This window comes from Danio aesculapii, chromosome 4 (genome assembly GCF_903798145.1).
Source record: "Danio aesculapii chromosome 4, fDanAes4.1, whole genome shotgun sequence".
NCBI classification, from domain to species: domain Eukaryota; kingdom Metazoa; phylum Chordata; class Actinopteri; order Cypriniformes; family Danionidae; genus Danio; species Danio aesculapii.
In genome coordinates, this window is record NC_079438.1 from 37,189,958 (window position 1) to 37,210,261 (window position 20,304).

The 20,304-nt window shown below is 36.0% G+C and overlaps 1 protein-coding gene across 1 annotated transcript in view; it reads right to left on the bottom strand.

Annotated features, from left to right (window-relative positions):
* The window catches only part of acss3 (acyl-CoA synthetase short chain family member 3), a 76,795-nt gene that overhangs the window by 14,556 nt on the left and 41,935 nt on the right, over positions 1-20,304 (bottom strand). Inside the window, exon 9 of the mRNA XM_056455576.1 lies at positions 17,270-17,373. Coding sequence (XP_056311551.1) covers positions 17,270-17,373 — 104 coding nt within the window. The remainder of the gene's footprint in view (positions 1-17,269; positions 17,374-20,304) is intronic.

The following is a 20,304-nucleotide window of genomic DNA, read 5'->3' on the forward strand; positions in this document are numbered from 1 at the left end:
GATGGAATATGAACAGAAAATAGCCACACATGTTGGATGAAATTCTTACATTATGAAGAAGAGCAAGTTTTGCACTGTACTGAAATATTTGCCTGCCTTCAAGGCAGTAGATATAAGCACATGTCCTCCAGACATCTATCTACGCAAAAAAGCAGATGAAAGCATACAAATTCATGGATGCATACAATTTATTTGATTGTACTTTAAAGATATAGATTATTGCAAAACAACACAGACAAACATTTTTTTCTTGGTTCTGTCAAATAATTAACCACATTCAAAATAAAAGTTTGTATGTAAATGGATGTATATATTTAAGAAAATGTTTATTTCAAGCCAAATTTTGATTCGTTTTTCATTCGTTTCTTGAACATTTTCTCTTTACAAGCAACAACTTTAGGAACACTATAAAAGCTCTCTGTCATTTCTCTAGCAGACCAACTTTATTACACTAAAATGTTAACTCTGATCATACAGAATTTGGATCTTTGTATGATTACAGGCGAATGTACACATAAAGCCTGACTAGTCAATGTATTTGTGTATCAAGCACAGCAGCAAATCTGCATGATGTTTCAATGGGAAATCATTTGCCCTAGTACTAAATTCCTGATTTAATACATTCTTAAAGATTCAGAAATGTCCTCATTTCAAAGTCTTATTTTAGCAAGAGAAGCTGATCATTCCAAAACTGATTTCTAAAGCAAAACGCATCTTTGCAATGTCTCTCACTTTCTGAGAAAGATTGGGCAAAGACACAAAAGACACATGCAGTAGAAGACATCATAAGATAGAGAATTTGCAGTTGGAATTGATCAACAGTTCAGCTCTAAACAAGGTAAAGATCTATATCTCAACATATTGTCTTCACAAACTGTTTTCTAATTTTGATCTCCACAGTTCTGCTACTGGTTTCATCTAAGGATCAGAGAAAGGGACAAAAACAGAAGCATAACATTACATTTGGACTATTGTGGTGGGAAAAAACAAACAAAAAAACTTGAACAACATTAGAGGTGTACTCTAAAAAAAAAAAAAGTGCAAGCCCTCCAGCAACCACTGTCACAGAGGAACAGCAGCTTGAAAACAACCCTAATGAGCTAGTCAGCATGAAAGAGAAATTATGTCTAATAATCTATTATTAATAAGTAAAAACAGCATCTATTACAAATAGCTCCATGTGATTCAAATAAATCTGAAATAAAACATTACAAGAAAGAAAATCTGGCCTTGACAATAACTAAAATAAGAATTAAAGCTACTAAACCCCCAAAAACTGACATAAAAATATAAAAAATATATATAAAAATATACTAATAAATCTGTTTATACACAGTACTAAAATACACAAACAATTTCTCCAAACGAATAGGGGATGCACTAATCTACAAATTATGATCTATTCTGATATATAAGCCAATCAAAACTTAATATACATTTTTTTGCAGCCTGGTTATCAAAACAAAATTTTGACAAGTGATTTCATTTAGAAATTAATTTGCAGAAAACAAGCAAACACATATAGTAATCATTTACAAATGGCAAGTCTCCATTTTTACTGTAAAAACAAACTCTAACATCAACAGACTCAGCGATCAAAGCAGATACAATCTATAATGTATCAGTTGTGTCTTTATTTTTTATTGGGTACAATTATATGACATTAAATATAAGCATTTATCAAGTTATGCTGTTATGGCAGCCGATACAGTGTGCATCACTAATGCAAGTCTTTCACTGTTTGAAAACTTCATTAGTCAAAACGTCATTCATTCATTTTCTGCCGCTTTTTCAGGGCCGGGTAGCGGGGGCGTCAGTCTTCTCCAAGTCCACAAAACACACGTGGACTGGTTGGTCATACTCCCATGAACCCTCAAACACCCTGATGAGGGTATAGGGCTGGTTCAGTGTACCACGGCCCGGACGAAAACCGCATTGTTCCTCCTGGATCCGAGGTTCAACCATCGGCCGGATCCTCCTCTCTAGTACCCTGGCATAGACTTTCCCTGGCAGGCTGAAGAGTGTGATCCCCCTATAGTGGAGCACACCCTCCTGTCCCCCTTCTTAAAAATGGGAACCACCACCCCAGTTGCCCAGTCCAGAGGTACTGTCCCCGACCTCCATGCGATATTGTAGAGACGTGTCTGCCAAGACAGCCCCACAACATCCAGAGACCTAAGATACCCAGGGTGAATCTCATCCCCCCGCTGCTTTGCCACTGCGGAGCTTGAAAACTACCTCAGTGACCTCAGCTTGGGTGATGGGTGAGTCCACCCCTGCATCCCAGTCTCTGCTACCTCAATGAAAGACATGTCGGTGGGGTTAAGGAGATCCCCAAAGTATTCCTTCCACCGTCCGACCACATCCCCAGTCGAGGTCAACAGCTCCCCATTTCCGCTGTAAACAGTGTCAATGTGGAGCTGCTTTTTTAGGAGAATTACAGAGAAACTTCTATTATGTAATCACTATATAATCTGCCACTATTAAAATATAGATTACAATTAAAATACACTGTTAAAACTTATAGAAATACATAGACTCGAGACTCGAGTCTAAATACATAGACTCTTGATGCACAAGAGACATATAGACATGCAGGGCCTTAAAATTGAGGGCCTTACAATTGAAGCACAGAGGGTCATGCGTCTAAGTGAGAACATTCAGACAGAGCGTTTGCAATACATATAGACAAATGTATGTATTGACCAAGACAAAAACAACCCTCACCAAAACAGCATACATAAGGAGAATCATTTAGAAAGTATGGAAACAACATGATCATATGCAAACACATGATTGTAAGCACATGCTATATGACCTTTAAGATATGTAAAAACAGAAAAACATACAGCCATCAATTAAAAAGCTAGGATTCTATTGGAGCCGGGAATAAGGTGGTTACATCATATCTCACGATAACTGTGGATAAGAAACTGTATATAAACTGTGGGTTTTTGGACATTGGGGGGGGGGGGAGCTCGATCGACTATCTCTGCCGTAACAACAAACTGCTTCAACTTGAGAACTTCGAAGGTGTTTGTCGAGATCCAGCGCAACTTTCCACTACACTTTGCCCTCCTGAGGCTCCTGACAGATTGCCAGAATCTCTTTGGGGCAGACCGATAGTCTTCCTCCATGGTCTCCCCGAACTCTTCCCGGGCCTGACTTATTGCTTCCGCACCCGCCCGGGCTGCAGCACGCTTAGCCCGTCGATACCCATCAGCTGCCTCGGAAGTCCTGCAAGCCAACCAAGCACTGTAGGACTCCTTCTTCAGCTTGACGGCATCCCTTAATTCCGGTGTCCACAAACGGGTTCGTGGATTGCCGTCTTACGGCCACAGCACTTCACGGCCGCGTTGACAATGGAGTCGGAGAACATGGACCACTCAGTCTCCATGTCTCCAGCCTCCCACGGGATCTGGTCAAAGCTCTTCCGGAGGTGAGCCAGACGTTTCCAGAGGACCCTCACAATACGCTTGGACCTGCCAGGACTGTCCAGCTTTCCCGCTTGCCAGCGGATCCAACTCACCACCAGGTGGTGATCAGTTGACATCTCTGCCCCTTTCTTTACCCGAGTGTTCAAGACATACGGTCTGAGATCAGATGATACAACCACAAAGTCGATCACTGACCTCCGCCCTACGGTGTCCCTGTGCCTTGTGCACTGATGGACACCCTTATGCTTGAACATGGTGTTCGTTACGGACAAACTGTGATTAGCACAGAAGTCCAATAACAAAACACCATATCAAAGCTTCATATCTTGGTAAAACAACAAACTTCTCTGGTGATATATGCCACATATTCAATCATTTCATCCGTTTGCACTCTGCTCCTTCCTATAAACTGACTGCAATATCATATTATTAGTTTATTGAATAAAACACATGTATGCATGTCATCAGTCTGTCACTATTTCAGATTCCATTCCAGAGCTCACAGTCTTTTAAGATGACTTCAAACTTTTCATGTATCCACGGCTTATCTAACATTTATAGCTAACACGTCCAGCTGAACGGAACAGACATGTAAAAAAAAAACTACCACATTCTCTTGTGTGTTGAGATTTCTCACTGCCAGAGTGCTGGAAAACACAACAAAATATTGTTTGAACTCCAAACAGAATCACTTTCATTGCACTGACCCAGGATTCAGGTCTGTGTTTGTGTACTTGCCTGAATTATATGTCTGGCTTATAAATAGACAACATCATTACGAAAGTTAAAAATAATTCACAATCAGTAGACGGCGGTGTGAGACAGAGCAAAGCGCTCACAAATAGACCACAGGCTTGCTCGTCATCTGTCTCAGAGCCAGATGCTACAGGAGAGCAGTGAACAGCAGGGTATATGAGAAAGAGAGAGAGAGACGGCGATGAAGAGTGAGAGAGAGCAACTGGTAAAAAGAGAGACACAAAACTGTTGGCATCGCAGCGTGTGGCACCACGAGTCTGTCTGGCACCGCTGCCATATGTGAGTAATGCTGAAAGCTCAAACGTTTTTCACAGGTGACGCACAGCGTGTACACAGAGTGGGAAAGTGTCTGAAAATGTGCAGTTTCTGAATATTTAAGGATTAGTTTTTAGGTCATCTTCTCACACTATGTGGCCCCAAACTCATAAGACTTTCTTGAAACAATATTGAAAAATGTAAAATAGCCTTAAAAAGTTGCCTGAACGCAGATGCAAAGTTATCTTTAAAAAGGGACTACAGTTTTTTTAAATAAATGTTCCAAATTATTAGGTCATTCATTCATTCATTTTCCTTCGGCTTAGTCCCTTTATTCATCAGGGGTCACCACAGCGGAATGAACCGCCAACTTATCCAGCACGTTTTACACAGCTGATACCCATCCAGCTGCAACCCAGTACTGGGAAACATTTATCCACACTCATTCACACACATACAGTACACTATGGCCAATTTAGTTCATTCAATTCACCTATAGCGCATGTCTTTGGACTGTGGGAGAAAATAGAGCACCCGGAGAAAACCCACACCAACTAGAGAAGAACATGCAAACTCCACAAAGAAATGCCAACTGGCCCAACGCAAAAAAAGTGACCTTCTTGCTGTAAAGCGACAGTGCTAACCACCGAGCCACCAAGCCAGAGCCTTTTGCCCAAATAATCTTTCAGTCACTGGTTCTCATATGAACTATTTATTTCTTGAAGAACATTTCAATGATCTAAGGGACATTTTTACACATTTTTGTGCGCTAAAGGTCACCCAGAAATCTCTAGAAATTTACCCATAATTTACTCATCCTTAAGTGGTTTCAAAACACCAAAGAAGACATTTAGAAGGCCAAAAACCTGTAAAAATCTACTTCCATGGCAGGAACAAAAATACTATGGAAGTCAATGTTTACAAGTTTCCAGCTTTCCTCAAAATAACTTACTTTGTGTTCAACAAAACAAAGATACGCTGGTTTGGAACAAGTAACAAGTCAGTAAATAACATAATTTAATCAACTAAAAAAATTTTATTAATGAAGTGTAGGTCTGCTTCCTACTTTTTAAAGCAACAGTAGGTGAAATTTACTTGGATGATCCACTATTTGTGTGATTTTCAGAAATGTGCTCCAGATGAACACTCTGCTTGATTGTAAATATATTTGACAACACATAGGGGGTGCTCAATTTTAATGATATCTGAGCACATTGTCTAAAACACATGGTGCGCACTAAGGGTATGTCTGAATTGACTTTTCCTATTTTAAGGACGAAAAAAATACAGTCTGCGCACCAGCGGACAGTCTAACAGGGTTGTGCTTATTCTCTTAATGAGTTACGGGTGTGTTTTGAGCATAACGTGCTTTAAACCATTTAGAGTCTAATCTCATAAGAGTCAGTTGCGTTGCACCATGGCGCATTTGCTATTTACATGACGGACTTTGTAAGTGGAAAAACTGAACGCTTCATTAGCGAGAAAACAGGTAAACAGACCATCTGCAGCGCGAGGATAAAGATCAACTATGGAATGAGCCTCCTTCACTTTCTCTTTACTTTTACTCCTTTACTTTCGTGGAGTGAGGAAACAGTGGTGAACGCACTCCACTGAAGACTTCCATTAGCCAATAGATCAATTAAACCCGTCTTTCGGATGAGATGTTAAACCGAGGTTCTGACTCTCTGTGGTCATTAAAAGTTCCAAAGCACTTCTCGTAAAAAGTAGGGGTGTAACCCTGGTGTCGGCCCTTACCCATCATGGCCTACCAATCATCCCCATCCACCGAATTGGCTGTATCACTGTCACTCCACTCCACCAATAGCTGGTGTGTGGTGAGCGCACTGGCGCCGTTGTCCTATGGCTGCTGTTGCATCATCCAAGTGGATGCTCCACACTGGTGGTGGTGTGGAGAGACCCCCTCTCATAACTGTGAAGTGCTTTGGGTGTATGGCCATACACAATAAATGCGCTATATAAATACACGCATTACATTACATTAATTAAATCAATAATACTTAAGTTAATGAGCCCATCATAAAAGTGCTTTACTTTTACTCCCTTACTTTCGTGGAGTATGGAAACGGTGGTGAACGCACGCCACTGAAGACTTAAATTAGCCAATAGATGAATTAAATCAATAATACTTATGTTAATGAGCCCATCATTAATGTGGTATATAAGACTTGTGCCAGAATTTAGCCCCGTTTTTTCCCCGCCAAATTATGTGTAACAGAGCAAGAAAGTTTTCACAGTCTGATAATATTTTTTCTTTTGGAGAAAGTCTTATTTGTTTTATTTCAGCTAGAATAAAAGCAGTTTTTAATTAAAAAAAAAAACATTTTAATGTCAAAATTATTAGCCCCTTTAAGCTATATATTTTTGCTAGTCTACAGAACAAACCATCATTATACAATAACTTGCCTAATTACCCTAACCTGCCTAGTTAACCTAATTAACCTAGTTTAACCTTTAAATGTCACTTTAAGCGGTATATAAGTGTCTTGAAAAATATCTAGTCAAATATTGTTTACTGTCATCATGGCAAAGATAAAATAAATCAGTTATTAAAAATGAGTTATTAAAACTATTATGTTTAGAAATGTGTTGAAAAAAATCTTCTCTCCGTTAAACAGAAATTGGAGAAAAAATAAATGGGGGCGAATAATTCAGGGAAAATAATCAGTTGACTTCAATCGTAACTGTAAAGCTCAGACATACAGGTATGATGAAAAATGTTTTGGATCCTAAAAAAATAAAAGAAATACAATAAAATATTAACACTTAAATACTTAACGCTAAATCAATTGAGAGGAATTAGCAGCTGTGCTTAATTGACTTTGCTCAGAACTGCTAATTAAGCAAGAGCTTTTTGACACAAAAATGGCTCATTTGTTCCTGCTATCCCATTTCTCACAGTTATTGCCAGCCACCTGCCGTCACATAAAGTAGATTTAGTGAAGTGCTAAAGTTCAGCAGCTCAAAGATGGGCACCACCGCTCAGGGCCGTGTTCGGGTCATTTGTACAGCCAGCAGTCATTGGCACACACTGCAAACTGGAAACATACCAGTTGCCGGGCAACAGTGGTGACATCAGCAGGCCTCATCATCAAGACCCCCACCTCTTCACGGCAGGAGCTGCGTCTTAAAATAGCACACAGATTATTATCAGGTCTCAAAAGCAGCCGCATTTCTTTCATTATGTGTGTGTGTGTGTGTGTGTGTGAGTGAGAGAGAGTTGCTGAGAGAATAGTAATTAAATGACACATTTACATAAGTATGTGAAGCTGTGTATTACTGTAAGATCAATGTATCTGTAGCTGATAAAACATTAACAGTGTTGAGGTATATATATTATTTATCAGAAATGTTGTTTTATTAAAGGGATAGTTCACCCAAAAATGAACATTTCCTCATCATTGACTCTAAACTTGTGATTTTTTTTTGGGGTTGAACACAAAACAAGATATTCTGAAGAATGTTGGAAATAAGAAGCCATTGATGGAGGGTAAACGATGAATGTTTTTAGTGAACTATCCCTTTAAGTGCTTAGTTTATGTTGCAATTGTATATTATATTTCAGTCCTTTAGTACAAATTTCTGTTGGTTGCAGAGGCAGCATTTTTCCTTTTTATTTGAGGTATTTTTCTGGGTTTGTTTAACCTGACAAGAAATAAACAAGCTGGGAATTTTAATATATATATTTATATTTATATATAAATATTTTCCAAATGATGTTTAGCAGAGCAAGAAATTTTCACAGTATGTCTGATAATGTTTTTTCTTCTGGAGAAAGTCTTATTTGTTTTATTTTGACTAGAATAAAAGCAGTTTTTAATTTTTTAAAAGACATTTTGGGGTCAAAATAATAGCCCCATTAAGCTATATATATATTTTTTATAGTCTACAGAACAAACCATCATTATACAATAACTTGCCCAATTACCCTAACCTGCTTAGTTAACCTAATTAACCTAGTTAAGCCTTTAATAGTCACTTTAAGCTGTATAGAAGTGTCTAGAAAAATATCTAGTCAAATATTATTTGCTGTCATCATGGCAAAGATAAAATAAATCAGTTATTAGAAATGAGTTATTAAAACTATTATGTTTAGAAATGTGTTGAAGAAATATTCAAATTAAAGAAATATTCTGTTAAACAGAAATTGGGGAAAAAAATAAACAGGGGGGCTAAAAATTCAGGGGGGCTAATAATTCTGACTTCAACTGCACATATATATATATATATATATATATATATATATATATATATATATATATATATATATATATATATATATATATATTTTTTTTTTTTTTTTTTTTCAATTACTAATGTTATCAGATAAACACTAAAAAGACATCAGAATGACTTTTTTATTAGTTGTGTATGACATATTTCTTAAAATTGTACTGCTATATTCAGATATTGAATTTTATCTGATATATTTCTTAACATTGTTTGAATAGATGATATTTTTATACAAAAAAATGTATTAAGATTTAAAATGCATTAAAATGTATAGTTTATATATTAGGTGTGATTTATTATTAAAAATAACTGTTTATATAATGTTATGATATAGCTGTCTTAGGAATACTTGATACTGGTAAAAATGTCTTTCCAATGTCTATCACTCTCCAATAACATCCAATTACACTATAATACAGACAAGCTGTACATTTAATTATAAAAGTTAATTAATAAATTATTACAGCCTCAGATCAATGTTTTAATTTAAAGAATGAAGTCCTTCTGGTTCACATCTGGCAGCTGTTAGTCCTGTAGTTTAGTATTCTGTGATACTGGATGTACATTATATGTTATTATATATCTATATTTACTAAATTTTGTACAGGAATAACAGTGCAATTTGTGCATTAGAACATTTATTTTATTTACTTTCCTTGGCGATGACATAATGATGGCGTTATGATGCATTTATTTTTAGCTTTGTAAGGCTTAAATAAAAATGGTGTTTTCGAATGAAGATAAAAGTTTTATTCGTGAATTTCCAACTAAAAACTGGTCAAATGGTGGAATGGATTACTTGTTGGTGAAATTTGATTGCACTGGATATGTTGTGTGGCGGGGAGCGGTCGTCCACACACAGCACGTACTGTTGAAAATATCACCACAATCGAACACATGATGGTACTAAGCCAAGAAGACGCACCATACACCAATCGCACTGTCCAACAGATTGCACGGGAGTCTGGCAATTATTGACTTTGATAAGTAAACATTGCTTTATTTCTGTGCATGCTAATTTATTTAGCAAGTAATAAATTGAAAGCATTGTCAATAGTAGGGTTATCGTTGTTTAATTATTCATTAATTACTTTTCTACTTGAAATAATTGAATTATTTAAACAAAGTAATTAATTTAAAAAATGAAATTCTATACAAATCATATATTTTGATATTTCACTTTTGATATATCACTATTATACTAATATTTAAAGCATTTTTCATTCTTCCTAAAAATGGTTCCTGTTTATTTCCATAAAACACTAATCCACTTTAACATTGTCCACGTAACAAAATTGAAGCGCTTATCTTGAGGGCCAGAACAACAATTTAAGGGTTCACGGTTTTCTAAATAGGGGTTATCTGAAGCATTAATAAGACCAATCAGTATTCACAACTACTCATCTCCAAGCTGGGGCATCTGTAAGAAAGGGAGAGCGAGTCTGTCACAGCAGCTTGACTCCTGATATTGCGATGCACACATGAGCCTGGGGAGTTTTCAGCTGGTAATGACACAGATAATAAAGGCTCAAATCACTTCCACTTTATTTCAGAAAAGCCATCGCATCAGCGCAACCGAACTGCTGTTAGACTACACCTCATCAGCTCTTCTAATCAAATTTTGCTCGGTGTCGCTGAACAATTCAAACACAGCATGGCATAAGTGCGTTTGCATGCAGAGGTGGAGATGGGCCTGTTATTTCAATTCGCATAATAATACCATGCATAAACATGCTTTAACCATCAAGTGGACAGAGGGTGAAATTATAAGTAGAGGAAAGGACACAAGTTGTGAAGACGCCATCATTCACAATTACGTTGTACTCTTTTGAGCCTGTTCTCACACGCATAGAGATTGCATGAAATCAAAAGTATGTTTTTTTTTGCTAGTGCACATTCTTAGTCTCAAAATGAACAAGTAATTCGTGCAATTTATTCAACTGAATTTTTCTTTTTCTTCAATTAAAATCTGACCATGAGTCAGTCCTTTTCTGATGATGACAGTTGAAATGTGCTTAGCCAAGCCTCTAGAATCGATCGTGCAAGTTAAAGATGACAAAAAAAAGCAAAAACAATAAAACTTAACATTCAGTTTAAGTTCGAAACACCTTGTATGAAAACAACAGTATGGACATCACCAAACTGAAATAAAGGTCAGCAGCAAATTACACTTTACATAGACTTTGGCAAGGCAAAACACAGTAGGTGAGGGTAAAAATATTTACTAATAGTTATCACAACAGTTAACTTTTTTTGGGATATTTAGCAAAATGTTATGTTTAAATATGCAAATTCGAGGCAAATTAGGCTAATTTGCATACATTTCCAGTGAAAAGTCACATTCTGAGTTTCTGTTCCCTGTTTTGATATGGAGCTCTATTTTAACAATGGGGTTCTATTTTAACAATCTAAGCGGGATGTCTAAGGCACATGGTGGCAAGCATTAAGGGCATGTCTCAATCCACTTTTGCTATTTTAAGGATGAAAAATACGGTCTGTGCACTGGTGTATGGCCTAAAAGGGTTGTGTTTATTCTCTTAAAGAGCCCCTATTATGGGTTTTTGAAAATGACCTTCCATGCAGTGTGTAACACAGCTCTAAGTGAATGGAAACATCTAGCTGAGGTTTAAATCTAAAAGTGCACCTTGTTTAAAACTATTGATTCTTTAGTGAAATATCTGACTCAGAGTGGAATAAATTAATCGAGTTAGGTTCAGATCTTTTGATTGATCGCATCGACGTCGATACGGTACATCACCAAATATGTACTTCTAGTTCCGGTAAAATGTGCATGCGCTTTTCCTCCACACACTAGCGGAGGATCACGCGACTGATCATGACATGGAGATGACGATCACTGACAGATGGGAGATTCTTTGTTGTTCATTTTCACAACAACATCATAGTATAGCCAACCTAGTGCTGTGTTTGTTCCTGTTATTTTCCTGATGATTAATACAATAACCTACGCTGCAACGCAGAATTCGCCGACCGTTTGCTCTTGAAGGAGCAGCAGAGACTATGGGACTTTGTCAGAATTTGACATGAACTTTGTCAGTAACTTTTACAGTTCAAATGGACCAGTTTCTTCTTCCTCCGGATCATAACATGTAAGTGTAATTAAAATTGTTACCTCGTTTTGTGTAGTTTGCAAAATATGTGTTTAATTGTGTGTTATAAATTGTAATCACACCACGCGGCTTGTAATCACGTGCCGATTATAGATCAGTGCTTGTACTATATCTCTCAGGTTTAACCTGTATGGGGCAATTCACATATCGCCTCCAAAACCAAGTTAAAATGTGACGCGTGCTTCTTCCTTTACTGATTTTGAGTGTGTTTCTGAACTGGCGATCCTCTGCTGTTTGCCTTTGCGTTCCTATACACGCGTTCCTATACACACGTTTCACTGTCAATTTTCAAAATAGTTCAACATTTGCCACTGTGTGGATTAATACTGAATGTGTGTATTAAGTTTATAAGTATAGCAATATGCTGGTCTTTAACTGCATTGAATTATTGCATTCCTGCATTGGGCTCTCACATACTCTCTGGCTGCTAATTCATAGCCAGGGTGGGCTTTTCTCTCTGTCGACAAATCACAGCAGATTAGCTTAACGCTAAGAAGGGGTTTGGGAACAAATTAATCGCTGAACGAATCATATGGGAGTCGCTGGGATAATTAGGTAAAAATAAATGCATATTATAAGACAATTAAAGTGTTTTTTGACCTTGCACGCATATCAGCATGTTGTTGGAGACCCCTAAAACCAAAATATTTTAAGAGGTAAAAATAAATGCATATAAACTAGACAATGAAAGTGTTTTTGACCTTGCATGCATAAAACCAACCAACAAACCCCTAAAACCAAAATATGCCCTTTTTAAATGCAAAATAGGGCATATTTAATGAGTTATTGGCATGTTTTAAGCATAATGTGCATTAAACCAATCAGAGTCTCATCTCCCATTCCCTTTAAGTGTCAGTTGCGTCACACCATGGCACATTTGCTACTTACATGGCAGAAAAACTGAACACTTCACTAACAAGAAAACAGTTAAACAGACCATCTGCAGTGCAAGGATAAAGAACGATCCTCCTCCATTTGGCCTCTTTTCTTTCTCTTTACTTTACCCTTTACTTTACTCCTTTACTTTCATGAAGGAAACGGTGGTGGACTCACTCTACTCCACTTAGCCTATTTTGTAATTTCGTTTGTTAAGCACAAAGATTTCTAAATTCAGATCTCATTTCCAGCAAAAGAATAAATGAACAAAAATAACGAACTGTGGTCAAAAAACTGAGTTATATCCAAACACATGTTCTACTTTTATGCCCCATATGGTCCAAAACCCGACAGGTGGACAAATCTAAATCTGTTTTTATTAAAACAAATATAAATATACACATATACTACTACAAGACATGCGGTATAGGTGAATTGGGTAAGCTAAAATTATCCGTAGTATATGTGTGTGAAAGAACATCCGCTCCGTAAAACATATGCTATATAAATTAGCGGTTTATTCCGCTGTAGCGGCCCCAGATCAGTAAGGGGAATACATTTTTTACTAAAGGTTAATTATTAATGAATAAACAGAGCCGGATTCCAAAACTCCCTGAGGTGAAGAATGCATGAAGGTAGTGTTTGTTATATTTATGTACACAATAATATATTTTTTTACATTTTATCCCTTTAATATTTTTTATATGTAAAAATATTTGTGTATTGCTGTACATTCTGTGTGTATTAAGCAATGTGTATGTGTGTTTTGGACCTGGATAGATGCATAACTAGCGCTCTTTAAATAATAAAAGCTCTGCGGCTTTAGACCAGCTTTTAGTTGGTCAATGACGCAGTCTATTTCAGTTGATTCAAAATAGCAACGAGACAGTAAATGCACCTTAACACACATCCTTTTTAGACCAGCATGCCTATAAGTCCATAAAGTGACACCGATGGATTTGCTATTTAAAAAAACCTGGTGCAAACATACAAAAAGACATATAAAAGCACTTTATAGATCTCTGGATAGATATCTCCATAACTTCCATATGCCATACCATTTTCTATTTTTATTTGTATTGTTTTTCTCTCCTTAACAATTTAGCATAGATTTTGTTCAGACAGAAACAAAATACCATCTGACACTACTTTCAAAGATCTGTTGTCAAATGACACACAAACACTTGACAAGCACTGACTAGAAAGATGAATGGTGATTGAGTTGATTTTCTACAGATATTCTCTGGTCGAGCAAAGCACCTGTTTATTTGTTGGAGATATTTATGAGCTGAACATGTTTTGCAGAGAGAAGAAGATATTTTGGAGAGAAGATGGAAACCCAATTCATTATACATGGAACGGTATATGCATCACTCTGGCGATAGGGGTTATGAATATCAAAAAGAAGTGCTCTGTTTTTTAGATGATCCATTTCAGGCTTGCCTGGGAAATAAAGGCAACATTAAGGTCATGAAATGAAGTACTGCCACATGCAAATGCAAACTAAAAAGAGCTTTTTGCCCTTTATTTTAGTACAGCATACAGTGAGGTATTGTTATAGTATCACTGTTTTTTGTCCATTTATATATTTTTAAGGTTATATTTTATATTTGAATTTTTGTTCATTTAAATTATTTATTTACCAATTCAGGGACAATGTACAACATGGCATGTTGTTCCAGAGTTAGCTATAAAGCTAATTTACATCTGTAGACTCTGGGCAAAAAGTTGTAACAAGTTTAACGATATTAAAAAATAATAAAAAATTGTATTTCTAATACAATATCCAGAAATATAAAAAACCTAAAATACATTTTAAAAAAATTATATTGGGTTGTAGCTTAATAACCACACAAAAAAGGACCCACTGGCCAAACCTGCTGATATCCACTGGCATTGAACATCCCAATATAATATATCATTATTGATGAAACATTTATTATTGTCAATGTTGAAAACATTCTTGAATAAAAAATATGTTTTTTGTGTGTGTTAAAAATGTCTTTTTCCCAGAGATGGGTTGCGGCTAGAAGGGCATCCGCTACGTAAGACATGTGCTGGATAAGTTGGCAGTTCATTCAGCTGTGGCGACCCCGGATTAATAAAGCGTCTAAGCCGAAGGAAAATTAATGAATGAATAAAAATGTCTTTTACTGTAATTCTTTAAAACATTAAAGCATCTCAAATGAAAAAAAATGTCAAATGTCTTTTGGCAGTGTACTTTGATACTTTATCACCCACTGCTAATCCTATCTAGCATCGACTGAACAAGGTGCCACTCAAACCCCAATCAAGCACATATTACATCTGTTCAGATCAGACATTACTGGACTCATCATCATCTGACAGGAATCAAATTATGCCACAAACCTGAATCAATATCATCTGATCATGACATAAAATGCACTTTCATCTCAGCTGCAGATGATTATTTCTGAAAAGTGCCACCAGTGCCATTAACGGCCCGTTTCCACTCTTCGGTACAGTACAGTTTGGTATGCTTTTGAATTCGACAAATGGTGGCACCTGCCTGATTTGGTGGCTGCACTTACAATAATAGTATTAGCATCTTTTATACATTTATAAATCACGATTCTGCACTCTATTTCTGTATACAGTACTCTATTACAACCTCATAACTATAGGGACAAAGTAACCTAACATTATGCTTTTTATGGCATTTGCTTTGAAAAGCAAATACCTTAAAATATTTAGTACATGTAAATAATCAAACAAAAATACAATAATTATATTACTCATTTTATTGTTTTTACACATTTTATTCAATATATTAGTGATAAAATTCTATAAGTTGCGCTATCCTTATACATAAACTGCCAGTTTGACTTTAAAGTAACTTCATTCTCGCTTTTAAAAAACTCTTAAAACTTGATTATGTGGCATAAAGTATTTTTATAATTTTGCAGAACTCCCGTCCGCCATTAAACATCCGCAATGGTAACTACAATAGTTTGGGAGACGTGCATTTATTTCCAACTGTGATCAAAAATGACTGGATGTTCACCCCAAAATGAAAATGTTGTCTTTGTTTACATTTAATTTACATCTTCCACATGTTACAAACCAGTTTGAGTATTTTTTCTTCTGCTGAACACAAAATAGGATATTCTATATTGATATATGTTGAAAAAGCTAAAGCTAAAGTTGAACATAAAAGATTTTCTGAAAACTGTTGTAAACCAGCAGGCATTGCCATCCATAGCAGGGAAAAAAAATACTATAGAAGTCAATGATTTTTGCTGCTTTCCAACATTCTTCAATATATCCTGTTTTGTGTTCAGCAGCAGAAAAAACTCAAACAAGTTTGTAACATGTGGAGGATGTAAACGCAATGTAAACGAAGACAGAACTTTCATTTTAGGGTGAACTATTACTTTAAACTCATTCTCTACCTCTTTTCCTCTGAACAAACCTTAAAATGGCCCATACAGTGCAAAGCTCAAATACATAACACTGTTTCATTCTGCTTTTGGTATGTTCTACAGTGCATCTCATATACAACAGAATGTTTTTGATAATGTAATACACGGTCCTTAGAGGGGACCATGCCTTGCTGTGGTAGGTCCAAGACTATGGAATGAGTTGCCTCTGCCAATTAGACAGGCCTCTTCTTTGTTTCCATTTAAATCAGCTCTTAAAACATTGGCTTTTGACACCTGATTTTACTAACTTATTTTACATTTTTTTAATGCCATTTTAGGTAGTTTAGCTATATTTTGCCTTATATTTTATATCTTTTTTACACTATTATGCTTATTTTGTTCAGAGTATATACAGGAATCAAAGAGTGAAATTCAAAATCTTTTAAGACCTTTTTAAAGACTCTTTCCATATATTTTAAGACCTTATAACCACTTTAGGCTTCAACCTGAAAAACTGGCGAGATTAACTTAAAGTATATTTACTAAATATTAATGTAAGAAATGAATTAAAAACTAAAAGATTATTATTATTCATATACTGAATGAATGAAAATCTATTAAATCTAGCTAATTTAGCAGGTTGACGCCTATAAAACTGCAGAAATAACGGTGTTGCCCTGATTACTGCAGTAAACAAAGAAGCATCATGTCAAATCTAGTAAGATTTCATTGATTTCATAAACTACACAGCATCCTGATATTCACAGACTTAATTGAGGCAAACTTTAGCATAAAACTATACATTGAATAATCAAAAATGATATACAATTTAATACCTTGCAAAATAGCATTTAAGACTTTTTAATACTTTTTAAGGGCCTTAAATTTCTCTACACTGATTTATCAACTTTTAATACCCTTTAAGACCATGCAGACACCCTGTTGTTGTATATTTCTGTACAGCACTTTGGCTCAATTTTTAAAGTGCTCTATAAATAAAGTCTGATTTGTCTTGACTTGAGAATGTCATTGCATATCAGTTCTGCAAACCTGCAATGGTACCATTACAAAACGCAGATGCACTGTCCACAATGAGGGTCGCAGAATTTACTAAGCATTTACTAGAAGTACAGAGCCCTGTTTGCCTTATAGAAAATGTGCTTAGTTTTTACTAACTCACCAGTTTGCCACCAGTGATCCAGCACTGGCACTCCAAAACTCTTCTTGGCCCATTCGAGGGTCTCTATATCACAGCGTTCACCAGCTACAAACAAGTTCCTCAGCCTACAGAAAAAGAAAAAGCAGAAAAAACAGCTTTTTGAAAGTCTGTAAACTTCTGAGCACCTAGACAAGTCCCTAAAGAATCTGTAGGAAAGAAATGTGTGAAGAGCAAGAATGCAGGTGTGCATTAAAAATTTACTGCATTCATTCTTTGAGAGGAGAAACACGAGGAACTGACAAGCGAAGATTGGATGTGGGTGTAAAGGTGAGGAATCACTGCTCCTGTCATCAAACTGGCCACAATCCTCAAACAAGGCACGGATTAAGCCGTGCAGTGGGTGGTCACATCACAACATCCTTTCATCTACAGTAAACTACACCTGTCATACCGAAGGGATGCTCGAGGAGCAAAGGACAGGCAAAGCATCTTCATCAGTGAGGCACGATTGAAATGCTAATACTCGGCATGCTGAGTGATTCCATTGATTTGGTAACTTGACAAGCCCAAGCTACGCCACTGGAAAACTGATTTATTTTCTGACTTGCTTGGCATTTAAATTAATAATTAATGTTATTAATAAAAAAAGAAAGTATATGAGTTATTTACATATTACTGATCATACATATGGACAAATGTGCATAATACATAAATATTATTTCTGCAAGCAAAACATTGAGCTTTCATTAGAATTACACAATAATTAAAAGTTGACTTCAAGGCTATTAGCACAGTTGTATAAACTATCAATTTTCTACTTAATATATTTATTCAAATTATTTACCTGCAGCATATAAAACATATATACAGTTGTCATTCCTTCATTTTCCTTTGGCTTAGTCCCTTATTTAAGACATAAGCCCTTCCTGCTGCAACCCAGTACTAGGAAACACCCATATACACTCTCTCTCTCTCACTCAGACACACACACACACACACACACACACACACACACACACACACACACACACACACACACACACACTGGCCAATTTAGTTCATCCAATTCACTTATACAGCATGTATTTGGACTGTGGTGGGAACCCGAAGGAAACCCACACCAACACGGGGAGAACATGCAAACTCCACACAAAAATGCTAACTGGCCCAGCCGGGACTCGAACCAGCAACCTTTTTGCTGTGAGGCGACAGTGCTAACCACTGAGCCACCATGCTGTGTACAAATAAACAGCAGTGCCTTAAAAAAAATAAAGTGTAAATATAGTTTTAATTTCCATATTTAAAACAGAGTAAAAACATTACAGATCATTTTAAAATGTTTATGAATTCTGTGTGTAATTCTGTGTGTAAGGCAATTTTTTTTCTCTTTTACTGAACTAACATTTAGTTGCACAGCCATTGTGTTTGATTTTTTAGATTTTGCTTTAGAAAGCCCATGAGTTTTTAATTGGGCTTAACCAAGTTGTTTTTGGGTTTTTAGGTTCACTGTCTTGTTGAATCGCTCATTTAAGGGGCATTTCTACTTTGGCATTGGTGAAAAATAATGTCTTCAAGTTTTCTGATGTATTCAAACTGAGGATGTGACGAGGGATATGAGATCTCACGAGACTAAATCGCAACGAGATTTCTCATTGAGGTGAAAATTGTCTTGTGAGCTGTGAACGTTATAATGGAGCGTGAGGGAGAATTTAGCACTGATGATTGGAGGCAAGATTGACTTAGAACCGCGCAAGCATCAAGTGCTTTGCTGGCCTCGGACAGTTCTTGGACAATTCTTCCGTTTGAACTGTAGTTGCTTATTTTCTTTGGTGTGTTTTGTTTGGTTTTGTTGATATTTTAACGCATTTGAAATGATTTTTTATCACACTACTCCACCCAAAAGTAAATAATTTGCAGTACACAAATACAAGTACTGCTAATAACATTGGTTCAAAAGACTATTGATATTGCATTGATGCTGTACACAAATGAACAGTATATATGTGGGTGATTCTAGAATTGCTGATACATTTTGCCTTTCCAAGATAAACCTTCAATTTTATTATCAAAAACATAGAATTTGAATGATAAAACAAATAGGATTAAAAAGTTACCTCTAAAAAATTATATTTGTATGTGAAAATAATAAAGACTCCCACAATACCCATTTTAGACTGCCTCTAGAAATACACATTCAGCAAGTCGGTCTCACTGTATTTTAATGTACAATTAGCGCTGTCTATTAACTTAGAGTTATAGCTAAATAAACTACTAATTATCTGCTTATTAATAGTTATTAAGGTAGTTGTTGAGTATAGGTGTTGGGTAGTGTTAAGGAAGTAAAATAAGATCAAAGATTAACAGTGCTAATAAACAGTTAATGTCTTAATAATAGGCAGGTAATAAGGCAATAGTAAATTGGGTGATTTGTTACTTAAAGTGTTAACATTAAGTCTGTTTTAATTTTTGTGTGTTTACTCTACAAAGTTAAATAAACATTTGCATGAAGCATCTCTTTTTAGTATTGTTTGCATTCATAAAAAATACATTTTGTGCTTTATACTTACATTTTGGCAAACTCTTTAACAAGGGTTATAAAAAACATTACAATCTGTAAAGCACTGATAAAATAAGCATGTGACCTGCTTCAAGTGGTTTCATTTGCTCAGGTGGAAAACTCTAGAAGGCATTGAGGCATGTAATTTATTCTTCTCTCATTAATTTCTGCAAAATGTTTAAGATAAACCAATAATACTGTGATCTTAAGTTTTTTGTTAGACTAGTTCCAGTTTTGGTTTTGGTACTGATTCATTATTGTAAAGCATTCTGTAGAAAACATTAATTTAAAAGAGAGATCTTTGAGGAGTGTACTCATTTACGCTGAGCACTGTATATTCTGAAATAATAACAGTTGTAGACATAAAAAAATCCCTGTGCAGGATTACTATACTGACATCCCACCCCACTCTCCCCTATATGATCCCCACTATATCCATTTCTTCTGAGTCAGTGTTTATGATCAAGTAAACCATATTAAAGCTGACTTCTTTCACTGT